The sequence below is a fragment of the Watersipora subatra genome, chromosome 8 (assembly GCF_963576615.1).
Source record: "Watersipora subatra chromosome 8, tzWatSuba1.1, whole genome shotgun sequence".
Lineage (NCBI taxonomy): Eukaryota > Metazoa > Bryozoa > Gymnolaemata > Cheilostomatida > Watersiporidae > Watersipora > Watersipora subatra.
The window spans coordinates 30,376,603-30,393,743 of NC_088715.1; the positions used below are offsets into that span (position 1 = coordinate 30,376,603).

Below are 17,141 nucleotides of genomic sequence, written 5' to 3' on the forward strand. Positions count from 1 at the left end.
GCTTTACTGCAAAACTGAAGAAAAGAAGTTTTTTAGTTTTATTCTCTTTTTGATTCTTCTTTACTAAGATTTTCACTCAGTGTGTCACTAGAAAGTAGAAACTAATATTTTGTTGGCAGCTAGTTTTTATTTCTGTATTCTCACAATATCTCAAAAACTAGTGGCCTGTTCAATTTGAAACATAAAAACCATACTGAAAACATTATGTATATGACTATCAAAATTTTGTACTTTTACATAAGTCGAAAATGCAAGAACAAAACAAAGCAAAACTACTGACTTAATCGGGAATAGGATAAGGTAGAACAGCAATTTCTCACAATGTTTTAAACTATTTTAGTTTCACAGTCTTAAAGATCAATGCTTTATGCTAATGTTGCATCAATTTTTGTATTTCACTGCTTTTAATAATGGTACTGTAATTTCTTAGTTATAATGCACAGTTGTTTTCATTACTACTAGTGCGTGTGCAACCGTTACCTCTGCTGTAACTTTTACTAAAACTATGAATGTGAATATGACTATACTGAGGACTATTACTAAAATTGTAATTATTCCTAGTGCTATAACTATGATATAACTACGATATAGCGATGATATAATTAAGATATTACTATGATATAACTATGATGTAACTATATATATATATATATTTATATATATATATATATATGAAAAAATGAAATTATAGTTATATATAATATAACTATAATAGTTTATATATAGTATATAAATAATATATATATACATATATATATAAATTGTTGCCTCACCCCGGTTAACCCATATGGGTGGTAGTTTCTGCTCTAACTCGGGTCTCCTATCAGAGACCTGGGAGTTTGAGCACTCGCCTCAAGATCTTAGCTGTTCCTAGTAGCACACTTTTCTGCAACTCACCTGAGTTGATTGCTGTTGGTATTTGGGCAAGCCATATTTTATGCGCCGGTGTTATTGCCGGTATTATATCTATATATATATATATATATATACATGTATATATATAGCCGCTGCTATATATATATATATATATATATATATATATATATATATATATATATATATATATATATATATATATATATATATATATATATAACAATAACCATAATGAGGGTGAGAATCTGACTGAAAAGCCACTGAAATTAAGATTAAGACTACTACTATTATTACTATTACTACTACATGTATAACTATACATATTGCTCGCTTTATCTTTCTCACTATCAATACTACTACCACTTTTGATATAATTACGCTATCATTGTTACTATCACTATAATTATCACCATCACTACTTCCAATAATATTGCTACTGCAACTGCTAGTACTACTGATATTATTGCTACTGTTACTATTACTATCGCTGTAATATTGCTATTACTGATCTCATCACAATGATTCATTTTTGTTTTGCTAAAAGACATGCCTTTGAAGGCTAAAAGCATTTTAAATGTATTAGAAAGGTATAATTTAATTACAAAGTTTCTGTGAAAACAACCAAAAGTTATTATACAAATATAATAACCACACAGTTTTGCTGCACAATCAAAACCGTGATTTTATCAGTGAAATATTTTAATTGGTACTTGTAAATATGAAAAGAAGCTGTTAGCCTATGATGTCACATCTCCTCTCATTTCAATTAAAACTGAGAGCCTCAATGACAACATTATCTGCGGAATAACATCAAACCATTTTGAGTTATTTGCTTGAAACTCTTTTATTTATGCAACCAACTAAGAGCACTTTCAGATTCCATATGCATACATACTCCAAAAAGTCCAAAAGAATAAATGCTAACAATACCATTAAAAGATTTCACTAATTTATTTTGTTGATTTAATTATAATAGCTTACAAATGAACTCTGGAACAATGTAAAATAACACAACCGCCATGGTTATGAGCAGTTTGGTTTCACCAACTGATGCAAAAATTCATGAGCCCAGTTTTCTTCATAGATTTATCCTTTTTTGTGTCCGACAGGTATTTATATTGCCAACCTTGTTTGATACAGTTATAATGCTAACAGTGCATCTTAAGTCGGTACAACCCGCATACAAGGCATGTGCAACATACATACAAAGCACGTGCAACACACGAACGTTGTGGATACAACGTCCATACACTATCATCCCAACACATGTACAACGGTAAATAGAAAATAAATAGAATAATTTGTGTAATGTTTTAGACTTGTTTTATTAACAGACTATAAATATAAATAAAATATTAAATAATAATATATTGTTGTCACTACTATGATTATTATTACTTGTTAATATTACTAATAATATTAGTGTGTTAACAGTGTCATGTTGTGGTGCAAGCGTTGTTAATTACTTGCGTCGGGTGTTGTAACCGCAATGTTAGCGCATTGGAAGTGCCTTGTATGTCTGTTGTGCATGAGTTGTATGCACGTTGTACTGACCAAAGATGCACCGTTTTAACTTATCTACAATTGTTAACGAACTGCATTACATTCTTCAACTCTCTCAAATGATGCATTTACAATCACATTTAGAATTGTAATTGCATCCCTTCTCAACAAATTTAGTCAATTATTTTGATACCTACAGATACTTTAGTTCAAGGCAAGATAACTTCACCTGACTCCTTGTTATGTCACTATTCTTGAAAGTCATAGGCATCAAGTATCGTGTTGTTGATAAATTAAACAAATATTCACAATTTTTCAAACCATTGTTCATCCAGAAGCGCTCTCTGTGGTTTTTGTTAGACAAAGGTTTTAATTGCATTAATCATCATCGAATAATGGAAACATTTAATTCTATTACACCCTTTGGCTAAGAGGGATTCGCATTGTTAATCTTTGCTGTTTTTCTTTGTCAACGCTTAAAAAATTTCCAAACTCCGAAGTAATGTGTGCACGATGATCCTTTGAATAGCACAGCTAAACTATCACTATGTTTCTATGACGCGCAATACGTACCAGTTTTAGTCAAACTGCAGATGATCCGTATCATCGAAATAACAAAAATTTACATATTAAAAGAGCTTTGTTATGCTCCAATCTTCATCAATGGTTTCATGCTTGCCAATGATGGAAATGGCACTTCAAATGACTTGCACAGACTTTTCCATTCTAAAATTCTTCATTTTTATTTCGATTTGAGTAGGTATCATGAGCCAGTTTTCCAAACAAAAGCTGCTAAGCGTGACGAGACTGCAGAGCTTAATTTATGGATTCCTTTATTAGCTTGATAATTGATCAATGGGGGTCAAGGGCTGACATTAAATGAACATCAGGCGATGTTCATTGGATCGCTTAATTGCTCAGTAACTCAACTTGCTAACAGTTCCAAATGCAAATCATGCCTGTCATGGAAACATAGGGTATATAAATGTTGTACAATGACTAGGTGGTTAATAGACTTCTTTTGATAACACCATGCAGAATATGTAAGAGGTATGAAAGAGCGTTTTTATAAATATATATTTAGCCTTGACAGACAGTAATCTAATACTCCTAAAAGTAATGGTTTATTGTTTGCAGGAATAAATGCTCAAGAAAATTGGCAAAACTTAACTGTTTTGACTAGCAACAGCTTAAATAGTCATGCATTGGAATAATTTGATATTATTCTAGGCGCATGGATACTGACACCTGGTTCTCACAACGGTGTGTATGAGATGGTTGGATCAGCAGTCAAAGACCATTTGGATGCTACAGGATCTACATCTATGGATGACATAGTCCTGCTTGGCATTGCTGCCTGGGAGTCTGTAGCAGAGCGGCAGAGATTAGTTGATAACAGTGTATGTATTAATGAACTAATCACCATAGTTATACACCGTCTCCCTAGCATCTAGTCTATATTATATTTTTTGAAATAGACACTTCTAATTAAAAATTTTAATTTTTCTTTTGAGGAAACAAAAACCAATATTTGTAGCAATTCTTACTAAAATGTAAATTATGTCTGTCAGTCTGTCAGTATATTGGTCTGTCCATTTTTCCGACTCTCTAAAGCCATGCTTAAAACATGGAAAAAATATTTCATGGTTTAGAAATTGAACCAAGAAATTTGGACTCTTAGGCAAGAGCACTATCATTTACACCACGACCCCACTTTTATTACAGCATACAGGAATAACTGTGCACATAATTATTACATATAACAATTTTTCAATACGGGCAGAACTGTCCTCCTGCAGTTAATATTTAAAAAAGCGACAGGCAGACGACGATGTTAGATAATGTTAACAGTTTTATTTTCTCAGTATTGTCTCAAGTAGTTTAGGCTAAATATAAATTACCAGCTAAATACCGTAGTTATGTTTACCATATTTATTTAGAATGCATTGTTCTTGTCAAAAACGTTAGTTGAAAATTTAGTTGAGTTGAGAAATGTAACACATTTCTGTAGAAAAGTCCTGGTTGAGACTTTTCAAAAATGTAAAACGGTTGGATATACAGTAGAGCACAAACCACTTCAAAGAGAAGCAAATTTTAATAATAAACTTATGATTTGTTTTTAATTTGATATCCAAAGACATGTTAGAGCTGCTTTTGGGATTTATCCAAGTAGTTGGGTAAGTGAGAACTTGCTTAAAATATTAAAACTCTTGATTTTGTGCGCACAACATTGTGCTAATAAATCGATCAATTTTAGTCATTTAATGGTAGTACGTTATTGAGCTATTCCATTAATTGCTGGATAATTTTAATGTTTTTAAAAGCGTATTACTTCCTGTATTACTGTATCATTAGGACCTTCAAAGAACAGTAAGTAAACTTTTTTTGTTGCACACAAAAAAAGTTAAAAAAATGAAAGTGTTGAGTGACAACGTTAACAGAGCATAACTGAGTTCTTCTAATTTGAAACAACCGCCAAAGTTATAGTAGCATGAATGTAACCTGTTGTTTTTATTATACATTTAGGAAGATGGATGCTTTCCTGCCGAATACCAAATACATAAAATACTTGGGCTGACAGCTTCGCGACCAAGCCTCCAACAAGATACACAAGTACTAGACCCAAATCATTCACATTTCATTATGGTGGATGATAGATCATCAGGAGTATCTGAAGAAGAAAGCAGCTGGAGATCTACATTTGAGGCATTTTTGACTTCCCATGTTATTTCTGGTACAGGTAAGGCATCATTTTGAAGTAATTCGAAGAACAAGACAACTTAGCAAAATTGTTGCTATAATAAGAGCTGTGTGTTGGACAGACAGTGTGCGTACACTGCTTATTGGCAGTGTCCGTTAGAAACTGTCTGACTGTTATCAAACAGTCTTTCACTATTCTGCCTGATAGTTAGAGGCGAGGATAAAGATTTGAATTTTATAGGACATCAGCTGATAATTTTGAGCTCAGTAGATCAGCACTTTTCCTTTGAGCTCAATCAAGTGCCTCCCAAAGGTTCAGAACAATTGTGGAAGTACTTATTATCTATGCTTCACCGAACACCTAGTGATCTCCTATGGCATGTTGAACTGTCAGGGTTCAAGGTCACTATAATGTCATCCTAAATAGTCGAAATGATCAAAAAGCTACTTTCTTAAGATTTTGCCGTGTTACAGCTCAACCATGAAAAAAACATTTAGTAGCCTTTTGCAATGAAACCATAAAATTTGGCAGTAACTCTAAAGCGTAGACAGATGATAGGTTTGATACCTCACTACCATTTGCAATCCAGCCCGATTTTACCAAAATTTCTATTGATGCCACGCTTACTTGATTTTCATTTACTATTTTTGCTTGCATCTGTTTGAGAGTTGAAATATACCTAAATGGGATAACCTCTGCCCTCTGACACAAACAGTGCATCAAAAACCAGCTCTTACTGCCAGTGCCTTTATTATTTTTATACTGACAATAAACCAATTATAAACTACAAAAGCGTAATTAAATTTTGCTGTAGAATAACTTTGCTGTGGACTAATTTTGCTTCTAACAGCTTTTACTCTTAGAAAAAAGTTTGAAATGGTATCAGCCACTATACATCATCAAAACTGATGTATGGATGTTGATACAAATGTACATAATTATATTACTTTTTCTGTTATTAAAACCTTGACTTATCATTTTTTTTGTAAATTACAACAAATAACTTTTGTTTCAAATTTATTGTGCACAGCACAGATTAAACCGACAGACTTTATAATTGAAAGAGTAGCTATAAAGCATTTAAACTTGTTTGGAAAAGAGAGGTGCACAAGATACTTCAATATTAAGCATGGAAATAAAATTTTGTCACATGAAATGTTTTTGCATTTGGTAGAAGGAACAAAAACTGTTAGTAAAGTTGCAATATTAACTTTTCACTGAAGTATATGGTTCAGATTCTAGGTAGAAAATGATAGAATCTGTGAATTATGACAGAGTCAACTAAAGCTTTTACTTTTAGAAGACGATGATGAAGTCCATATTCCTATGGTGACCCTCCTAGTTAATGGTGACAAAGAATCTCTTAAAAGATGTGCTGAGAGTGTGAAGCGCCACATCCCTCTAGTGACTGTTGCTGGCTCTGGAGACGCGGCAGAAATTGTCGCCGTGATTAATGCACTGAGTGAAGGCGAAAATGGCAGCTGGGGGTATCCTATGATTATCCTGTTTGTGTCGAATGATTGATGTATAACTAGTAGCAACTAGTTATACATCAAACACTAGCATCAAAATGTAGCAATTATGACTAATTCTGAGATGTCAGTTTTAAAACAAATGAACATGCAAACAAAATTATTTTCTTTCTAAAGCCATGTTCAAATTTACTTAAAGAATTGTTCAAGAATAATTCTGCTTGTATCTTTCTGTATTTTTTTAAGGTTTTGAGGGTTTTTTGCGTCTACAAAGTAAATTGTCAAACTTAAAAACTGAAAACGTAGAACTATTTCATAAAGAAAAAGTTTCACTTATTTAAAAGGCTTGGTGAAACATTTGTATACCTAATGCACTAGGGACTTGCTTAAACTACAAAAAATATCAATAAGATACTTTTTAAAACTTGTTTTATCTTTTTTATTAAATGGCGATGAAATATGTAGTTTGTTTCTGAGGCTATAAAGCAAAGAAACTTCAAATGTTAAGGAGAACTAGACTAAAACTTAGGACTAAAATATTCCCATAAATCATTGCGAAGGTCTTTCGATGGCCATTATAAAACTGTAAACATCACAAAAACATAGACTACACCGCATGATGACCATGCTGACTGAAATTATAACACAGCTTTCTGTAAAGCAGAAAAGTGCAGTTAACAAAGAGCTCAAGGTAAACTTACATGGACTTGTTTCAAACACTTTTTTTGACTACCTAAAAGTGATTAGCATAGACTAGCATGTCGCTCTACACCACATGACATCTTTCAAACTGTTTCAGTCCAGAAAAAGACAAGCTAAAAGAAATTTATGAAAGAGCGATGGAAGAGGACTGTCCTCAAGATTGCCTTAAAGCTATGGAAGTGATAGCTGCAAACCACAAATATGTAAGCACCACTGCTGATGACTAAACAGAAGAATGAGTATATACCCGTTCAATCACTCACGGCCTAAAAAATATTTGATGAAACAAACACCAGTGTTACATCCTACGAATCTGTTTACTTTCGAAGTTGTGGTTTTAATCATAGAAATCAGAAGAACGTATTTACATGATACGCAGGAGTGGTCATGCAACTCCCAATTGTTTATAGCTGACGAGTTCACATGCTATGACAAAATTGTCCCACAACTCCGCACTTTCTAAATTGGCCTGTTGTGCTTTTAGCTACAACAGGGTGCATATTTTATATCACGGCTGGCACTCCTAAAATACGTCCAAGGTCCAACTTCAATGTCAGAGCGTGTGGGAAACTTTACTTTCAAACTGAAAGTTAATCTTTTTTTTATTTCTGTAATACTTTTAAAACACATGCGTGGAAAACAGAGCTGCAAAGGGATGCTGTAAGGACGTCACAAACAAACACAATAAATATCCATCTTCCGATTGCACATATTTGTGCAATATATTTAATATTGATGTTTACATCATACACATTACATCGTTGTTGTTACAATGTTTTCAAAAATATCACTCCTTGAAACGGAGGTTTGATTCGGTTTGAAAAATTAAAGAAGCAACATTTTAAACCTCTTACATGCTATGAAGATGAAAAACACAACAAAAGTTTGTAGCATGTAACACAAGTGAATGTATCATTATAAGATTTATTAGCTGCCATGGCTGAGCAAACTTGTTAAACCTCTCTCTCTCTCTTTCTCTCTCTCTTTCTTTCTCTCTCTTTCTCTCTCTCTCTTCCTTTCTCTCTATCTCTCTCTCTCTCTTTCTTTTTCTGTCTCTCTCTCTCTCTCTTTCTTCTTTATCTCTGCCCTCCACTCTTTTTCTTCTCTTTCTGGTCTACCTCTCACCCCATTTCTCATGCCCTTGCCCAAACTCTCCCATCTCTTTTGCTCTCGATCTTCTACCTCTTGTTCTTCTATTTTCTTTCTTTGTGCTTTCTGTCCTCTAATCTATCCTTTTCTTACCCTCTCCGTCCTCATCTGCTCTCTTTGTCTTTTTCTCTTTGTCTCATTCTCAATAATTACCCTCTAACCCCTTTCAACTTTAATCCTTCAAGCCCTCAAATGTTCTAGAAAACTGTTTTTTAAAAGAAGTTTTTTATTTTGAGACTGTAAATAGGGTTCCTCCATTGTAGCCTATGGCCAGTGCAAAAACAAAAAACCATATGACTACAATAGCTTTTATGATATACTTGAAAGTATTTAATCTAAAGAAATCTGGTTAGACAAAACAGGATGATTGAGATAGCTTTCTTGTTATGGCTACCAGAGCTCTAGCCTTCAATTTGTATAGTTTTGCTTTCCAGCTTTTATATTTACTCATTAGTGTTTAATATTTGTTTAAAAAGTGACTAATAAATTAATTCTTTTTCTTTCTGACACTTTTCAGATATCAGTGTTTGATCTTCAGCAGTTAGCTACTGATTCCAATGAAATTGGGCTGGATATGGCTATCCTTTCAGCTCTCTACCATCCTGATGACCTTGACATATCAAAAATGAAAGCGCAGACAAGATTAGCTATAGCCTGGGCCCGCGTTGACTATGCCCGAAATGAGCTCTTCAACATCCGTAGTCAGCACTATCACGCGGTAGTTTGAACCTTCATTATAGTACGATCTCTGTTAATCTGTCTGTACAATCGCCTGTTTAAAGCCAAGGTTAAACATTGAGCTAAAATATTAGGTTGTATGAAGTTCAAACTAGTTTTACTAAACGCTGGTTTTGTGTTTCATTTTATTTTGCTATAAACTTTGTTGACACCCATAATACCTCTCAAAATGAAAAAGAAACTTGTTATTTCAGCTGCCATAAAACAAAATTTTATGTTTTTTTTAAAATAGGAAAAAAAGTCATTTTTGCAGGCTTTAACAGTATAATCTTTTACATCTTTTAACCACCTCTTTGAAATCCATTTTCATCAGGCCGGATCATAGTCACATTATCTTGGTTTTAAATTATAATGAGCCTAATCTTACCAGCCAGGAGCATACTCAAGAAAGGACAAACGACTCCTAACAGTCAGACTCATATTTTCCTACAATTGCGGATCCTAATATTAACTGTAAAGGTACTTGATAAACACCAACATGCAGTTTGTTTCAAGTGATCTAAAGCTTACTCAATTAAAGCTATTTAACATATTTCGTTTGTTTCTTACCCAAATTCTCAACCAAAAGAGTAGACAACTTCGAATATTTAGACTCATGTTTTCCCATATGAGGCCTACATATATCGGCCAATATATAGACCTACATCTTTTAACCACATCTTTGCAAATCCTTTCACATTAGGCCAGATCATAGTCATATTGCTTTGGTTTCAAAATAGTTTGAGCTTAGTTTTACTAGCCTGGAACATACTCAAAAAAGCACAGACGACTCTTAACAGTCAGACTCATATTTTCCTACAATTGTGGATCCTAATATTAACTGTAAAGGTACTTAATAAACACCAACATCCAGGCTGTTTCAAGTGATCTAAAGCTTACTCAATTGCAGCTATTTCACATATTTCGTTTATTTCTTACCCAAATTCTCAACCAAAAGAGTAGACAACTTCGAATATTCAGACTCATATTTTCCTATATGAGGCCTACATATATAGGCCAACATATAGGCTTACATTTTCAACCACTTTTTTGCACATTCTTTTACATTAGGCCAGACCATAGTCATTTTGTTTTGGTTTCAAATTAGATTGAGCCTAATTATACCTGTATGGAACATACTTAACAAAGCACAGACAAATTCTAATATTCAGGCTGATGTTTTCCTACAAGCACGAGTCATAATATTATACGTGATGGTAATTGAAAAAGTTCAACATACACTTTGCTTTACGGGATCTAAAGCTAATCAAATTAAGCTTTTTTCCTATATTTTGTTTGTTTTTCACTCAACTTTATAAGTTAAAACTTTATATGGAACATTTTGGAAAATATAATTAGTAAAGAAAATATTTCATTTTACCTTTTTTAAAAGAGGCTTCTATATTGACATGCAGTGCTACACAATTTCACCAAATTTTAATTGCTGCTTTGCGAATTGTCTGCGAGCCTGGTGAAGGTTTTAAAGTCTCCAATTTTGTTTCTATACGGTATATAAATATAGTTTGGACAAACAATATTTGTATATTGTATAATGAAATGAATTGTGTCTGCATTTTAAGCTTATGGAAGAAAGAGGGTTTCTAGAAGAGGTGGCTATTGAGGCACTGCTGAATAACCTACCTGAGTTTGTTGAGCTTTTCATAGAGCAAGGGCTAAACCTTTCCTTTCTTGTTACGAGAAAGAATCTTGAGACACTCTACAAGAAGGCAAGTTCAATTTTTTCATTGGAAAGCCATCTATATATTCAATAGCCTTTCCTAAGTGCTTGTGGAAGTGTCTTTTTAGTAAAAGCTCTGACACCAGACATCGTTGGAAAACAAATAGTATCCATGTAGAACTATATATGATTATTTGTTTGACGCTTTCTCAGAAATTTCAACGAGTTTGCTATGAAAACAGCATATCTAACACAAACGGTATAGAACATTGACTTATAAATGCCACTTTTGATGGCTTAAGCTCTACTCACTCTATGCCTGCCACTAAAACATGTCATACAAAATCTAAAATGAAATAAAGTTTATCCAATGAAAACTACTGATGTTTATCACAAGCTGATGAATACTTAAAAAACTTGAGAAGGTAAGGATTTAGTAAATAGAGAAACAAGTCAAAAGTCCCACGCATGTTTGAAAAATGGTTTGAAAATAGAAATTAACCGACCTTTAGCAGAACACATGTACAAAAATGCTTGAATCATTTCTTCTATTTTTTACCAGGGAATGGGAAACAAATGGAGGTGCGCGACCGTAGTGGAATCAATTTATAGTCTACCAAAGGTAACTGGAAAGGTGAGAAATTTATTTAAATCTTTGCCAGTTTAATCTACATTTATTTGTTCATTTTGGTATTAATAAATAGCTGACAGGTTTGCCGAGTTAACTTTCAACTAAGAATTTTAGAAACAATTTTGAAAAAAACATTAGCTGGAAAATCATGATATATTTGGCGATCAACATAAAGGTTTGCGTGAAGCCATCTACCACTGAGTTAAAGGCTGTTTTTCAAATGATAGACTATTCAAAATTCTTTGATTTTTCTGGTTAAAACTTATGAACAGCAGTTTTTCCTGATAACTATCTATTGATTTTTACCAACAACAAAAGTTTTTGAAGCTTTTGAAAATAGTTTTAAACCTTGCATTGTTCGATATAGTTTTGCAAATACTCACAACGCCTTAGTAATGGCAGACAGCTGGTGGTAACAGTGAAATATTTCAGGAATCGTTTTAGACTGGCTGCTGCCCAAGAAATAATGCTGTTCAGGAACCTGATTGCATGCACCGTGTAGGAGAGATGCTGCGATATGTACTTGGCAACACTTACCCAAACATATACAAAGTAGATCACGAAGGCAAGTGTGTATTGTAGAACAGAATAGTAAAATATTTAGTATTTAAACCTGATAAGACGGCAAAACAGAAACTGCCGAGCAGTTTGATGTGCACGAAGAAACTTAAAATGTTTTTGCAAATGTCGAGTGACCCGGTAACTAATATCTGCGCCAAATAAAAATGTTTATAACTAAAATAGGTTATGGCTACTTGCACTTACCTGGTTAGAAAACACATGTCAATAATTTATAAAGGGTAAAGGCTCGTGCTTGATATTGCTCAAATTAACGATCGCAACGAGGAGCTGCTATGATGTCATTTTGAGATGAGCCACCAAAGTAATTGTTGCTGGCGCGATGCCATGGCCTTTTAACATGTTGAACTTTGAAATTGATGATTTGCAACTGTTAGCAATCTGATTGGCTGTTTGTTGACTGCATCGAATCCATCTTCAAAATTTGTTAAGCTCAATGTCAATTCATATTCGAAAGGGTGGCAAAGAACTACACCCATGATGAATTATGTAACCAGATAATAAAAATCTAGTAAAAGGCCTCACGATATCATACAGTTTGCGGTAATTTCAATTGGTTGCTGGTTAGCTGTCACCACAGCTAGCCGCTTATAGTGTGTACACCTTATTGTTGGTGATGACGTCAAAACAGCTAATCATTGTGGTTAGTCACCAGCTGAACATTGATTTGAGAGATAGTGTTCATAAACCTTAACACAAAAAGTTATTAGCAGATATTTGACGCTGTGTTGACCATATTGCTAACAACATGATCTGACAAGATTATCAATGAATGATAGAATATTATTAAATTATTCGAATACAACAGTCAGTAAAGCAAATAATTGACTGAATCGGGATTAAATACGAAATTGAATAAATTTCGCCTCGATAGATTCACCCAAGTGATAAAGTGCTTATGCGCTATTCTAATTTTTTTAGAACATGGCTAATCATGTGTAATCAGACCAATCAGACAACATCATATTCACATCATGGTATAGTGTGAACCAGGAAAAAGGCAGGGCAAGCAGGCTTTGCTGGACATTGGAAATCTGAGCATCTGGTCTTTGACTCCTTAAATAATCTTTGTGATGGGAGTAGTTTGACTAGTTTTGTTTTTGGTTAGTTCAAATATAGCGATTTTGTGAGTCTGTGAAGTATGATGTAATTTTACAAAGCAGGACCAAAAGTCTCATATAAAATTTGAAATCTATGAAAACCTCCGATACCTTAGACTCAACACCTTTGGAACTAAAATATAAGGCAATAAACAGTCTCTGTACTTCAAAAGTCTCTTTGGCGATATCTACTATATTTCTATGATGTTCAAATTTGAGTCATTCTACAAGTTAGCGGCATCATGGAAACTGCAAAAATCTGCAAGCTAAGCGAGTTTTGCGATTCACAAGTCTTTATCAAATCTGTCATGCTTACGAATGATGAAAGCGACACTTGCGAATGATGCGCAGTAAAATATTGCTAGCTATTCTATTATAAACATTTTCACGCTTCAGTTTTTTTTTTATAGAAGTCTCACCAAGTTAAGGTTCCAAGTGATTGCTGCTAAGCTTAATGTCACAAGACTGCCACTGCGTTTCCATGACGTGCATAATTCGCAAACTTGAGCCAATCTGCCAGGTAGTCGCGTCATGGAAACGGCATAAATCCGCAAGCTAATCGAGTTTTGCGATCCGCAAAACTTTATCAAATCCATCGTGTTTGCGAATCATGGAAACGGCACTTGCGATTAAGGCGCTTTAGAATATCAATGGCTATTACATTAAAACATTTTCACGCTTCAGCCGTTTTTAATTTGATTTCAGCAGACTCGATGCGCCAACGTTCCAAGCGATCGCTGCTAAGCTAAGCGTGACAGGAATGCGTAGCTATTTATAGAGTCATTAATTAGGCTAATACTTGACCTATGGGGACAAGGGCTGGTGTTAAATCCGCATCGCATCGTGCAGGGGTTCATTGAAACACTTGATTGCAAAGTAACTCAACTTGCTCACATCCCCAAATGCATGTCATGGGAGTCCTGGAAACATAGTGATAGTGTGAACGAGCCTTAGGACTCCAAACTCATTTCTAGTATATTTTAGGTGTCAGCATGAATGCAGAAGTGAAAAGAGGACAGATTCGGTTCAAAGATCCAGTTCAACACCTCTTTCTGTGGGCGGTTGTCTTTAATAAGTTAGAGCTCACCAAAATACTCTGGAGAATATGTGATGACCACGTGGGTGAGCATAAGCCGGTATAATTAGTGAACAATATTGTGGCCTTCACCTTTTCATGAGCCACAAGCAAGACCGTAGGTCTATAGTCCAATGTTTTAGTTTTCTATACCTTTAAAACACAACTCTAGAGTCGGCAACATAACTTTAGGCTATAAATTGAGATGATTACTGCAGTTTTATTGGAAAGTTATCACTTCAGGTAGTTAATTATACCACTGCATTTGCGAATTACTGACAGTTGTCCAAGGGTAGGCGATAGGTGACAAAGCATATACCTAAAGAGCTATTTTACAATGATAAACTTGTAGCCATGATAGAATGTTTCATATAAACGTAAATTTACAGATATAAGAAAATAACGGCGCACGAACCAAAATATTATTTGGTATATAAGCATCAATGTTTGTTTGAAAATGTTAGAAAAACAAAGTTACCAAAAAAATTCATAGAGCACCTTGAGTTGACTGAACATCGAGTTGACTAAACACCTACATTGGTGCACATGGACTGGAGCAGTACTTTAGTATCCCTACTCTCTCTGCATTTAGCTTATGTATTCTATGTAACATATTTTCCTAGTTTCCAACCAAAGACCAATGTTTCACATCTAGCATTTAGAATTAGCAAAGCTCACTAAATTCCTTAAGATTTGCTTGATATTAAATAATTACATGCATTTAAAGGAGAATTTACATTATAGCGATGATGTAAAAAGATTATATCAATATAAAGCTAAGACAATGAGTTTTAACTTGATGTAAATTGTATTCCTGTAGACCAACCCAGTCTAGAGATACAATAGTTTAAATGAGATTATTGTTTGGAATGTTTAGATTCAAGCAGATGTGCAATTATAATGCTTATGGTATAATGTACATGTAGGTAACAAAGCTGACGGAATACAATCTCATAGAGCTGTAACTTGAGCACAATTGGCCATATCAACAAAATGAGAGCAGGCCTGTATTCCCTAGTTGCAAGTTGGGGCGGCCAATGTTAGGCGACTAGTTATGAACATCTGGGGGTTTGGAAAGGGCGGTGTAAGCCCCCAACAGTTTGCTTTCATGTAGGGCCTCAACCGGGCCTTTAATGAAGTTTTAAAAGTTTTTGTCGAAAAGTATAAATATTTTTATATTACCGGTATTTGAGATTTGTTTGTTTTAGGTAATGTGACGGCCAGGACGTTTTCAGATTAAAAAATGCTAAACTTGACCGCAGTTGAAACGCTAAAAAAAAGTTTGTTTTTGAGCTCTGTACTCTGTGACTCTGTACTCAATTATATGTGAATGCACAGGCATTTTTGGTATTTAAATATTATTCCGAGTATTTACCTGTTGTAAGAAACAATTTATATTTTGCCTAACGTAGTAAACTACACAAAACAAATAGGGTAAAAGTTGGCCTTCATCAGCAAATTGTGTTCACTTTCCCTTCAACAAAGATTAATTTTGCCGATTTTATTTTAAGTTCATCTGAAGGTTTCCACATTTTCCACAATGGGCCATTGCCAAGTGGATATTTGGTAAAACTTCACCATTAACAAACCTTTATAAAAGTGGTTAAGAATTTTTGCCGTCGATGATAATAATGACGCCTGAAAACTACTAAACATTGATGTTTATCTCCATGGCTTGGAATGAAGTGAATTCTACAGCTATAAAAACTGTCTCCGTAGCCGTTGGGCATATAACTGTTCGAGTTAATGATGTTGAAGTCGAAATTTATCATCGCTTGGGAACGGACCAAACAAATTGGTTCGAGATAACCAAGTGTTCGAGATGAAATTTTCGTTTCATCTGAGGGCGAGTTTTTCGAGTTTGACTGTACTTAGCAAGTTAGCCGCCAGTAAAACCTAAAGAGTTGGAGCGGCTCAGCCGGCCTGCCGCCCCAGGGAATACGGGCCTGCATGAGAGACGGCCAACTACCCAACTAATGACATCACTTTGTTACGTAATCTTTGTGTGAAAATTTTCACTGCAATCAAATGTTGTCAAACTCAATCTTCAAATAGCCTGGCAGTAGATTACCTAAAATATCAAATGAGCTTCCTTCGATAAAAAATTCTAATCTTTTTCATGAAACTAAATATAAAAAAATAATTTTACATAATTTTGCAAAAAGTAAGATGTAATTTTACTTTTCAGATTAGAAATGCTTTACAATTTTTGATAACAACTATAGTGCTATATGTACCATAACCTTTCAGCTGGTGCAGTGATTGGAGCAGCACTTTTCAGAGGTATGTCCAGAGAAAGTGAGAGCAGAGACAGAAAGGATGTATCTGCCGCTTACCTGAAAAATGCTCAGTAAGTAATAAACACATGTGAAACACTTGTCAACTAAATATAGTATAAAATTTTACATATTAGTAAAAAACATTTTCCCATATGTGAAAAATGCCAAATATTTTGAAAAGTTAAATATAAGGTTGCATAATAAATGTTGAGAGAATTGAATTAAATATTAGCAGCATTTGTTTCTTGCTCGAGGGTCAATTTCAAATATTGTTTTTTGATGTAAAAAGCCTTAATGCATGACTAACGTACTTTAATTTTACAGCAAATCAAAAACTTATATTATGTTTGGTTGTGTTGGATGTGTGCTTTTTCAAACTATTGCTAACACTCACATGTATATTAATACTATACACGGAGTTACTAGCTCATGCTATCATAGTTCGTTCTGATCCCTTTTGGTTTGTAATTTACAAAAATTAAAATTTCCTTTCTATGAATTTTTGAAAACATTACTGAGTTTGAAAATATGAAAGTCTAAAAAAACAATATACAGAAATACCAAAATAAATTCAGAATTTGATGATGCTAATTTCAACTGGAAAAATGCCTAATGATATGAAGTAGTATTTGAAGGAAATAAATGTTATTGTGGTTACTACAGAGCTAAAGAGATTCAA

General features: G+C 34.0%; 1 protein-coding gene across 1 annotated transcript in view; it reads left to right on the forward strand.

The window, feature by feature from the left end:
* Positions 1-17,141, forward strand: part of LOC137402442 (transient receptor potential cation channel subfamily M member-like 2) — a 33,205-nt gene that overhangs the window by 754 nt on the left and 15,310 nt on the right. The window contains exons 2-10 of the mRNA XM_068088941.1: positions 3,610-3,779; positions 4,906-5,119; positions 6,381-6,567; positions 7,352-7,457; positions 8,921-9,121; positions 10,701-10,847; positions 11,874-11,994; positions 14,093-14,230; positions 16,434-16,533. Of these exons, the coding sequence (XP_067945042.1) occupies positions 3,610-3,779; positions 4,906-5,119; positions 6,381-6,567; positions 7,352-7,457; positions 8,921-9,121; positions 10,701-10,847; positions 11,874-11,994; positions 14,093-14,230; positions 16,434-16,533 (1,384 nt within the window). The remainder of the gene's footprint in view (positions 1-3,609; positions 3,780-4,905; positions 5,120-6,380; positions 6,568-7,351; positions 7,458-8,920; positions 9,122-10,700; positions 10,848-11,873; positions 11,995-14,092; positions 14,231-16,433; positions 16,534-17,141) is intronic.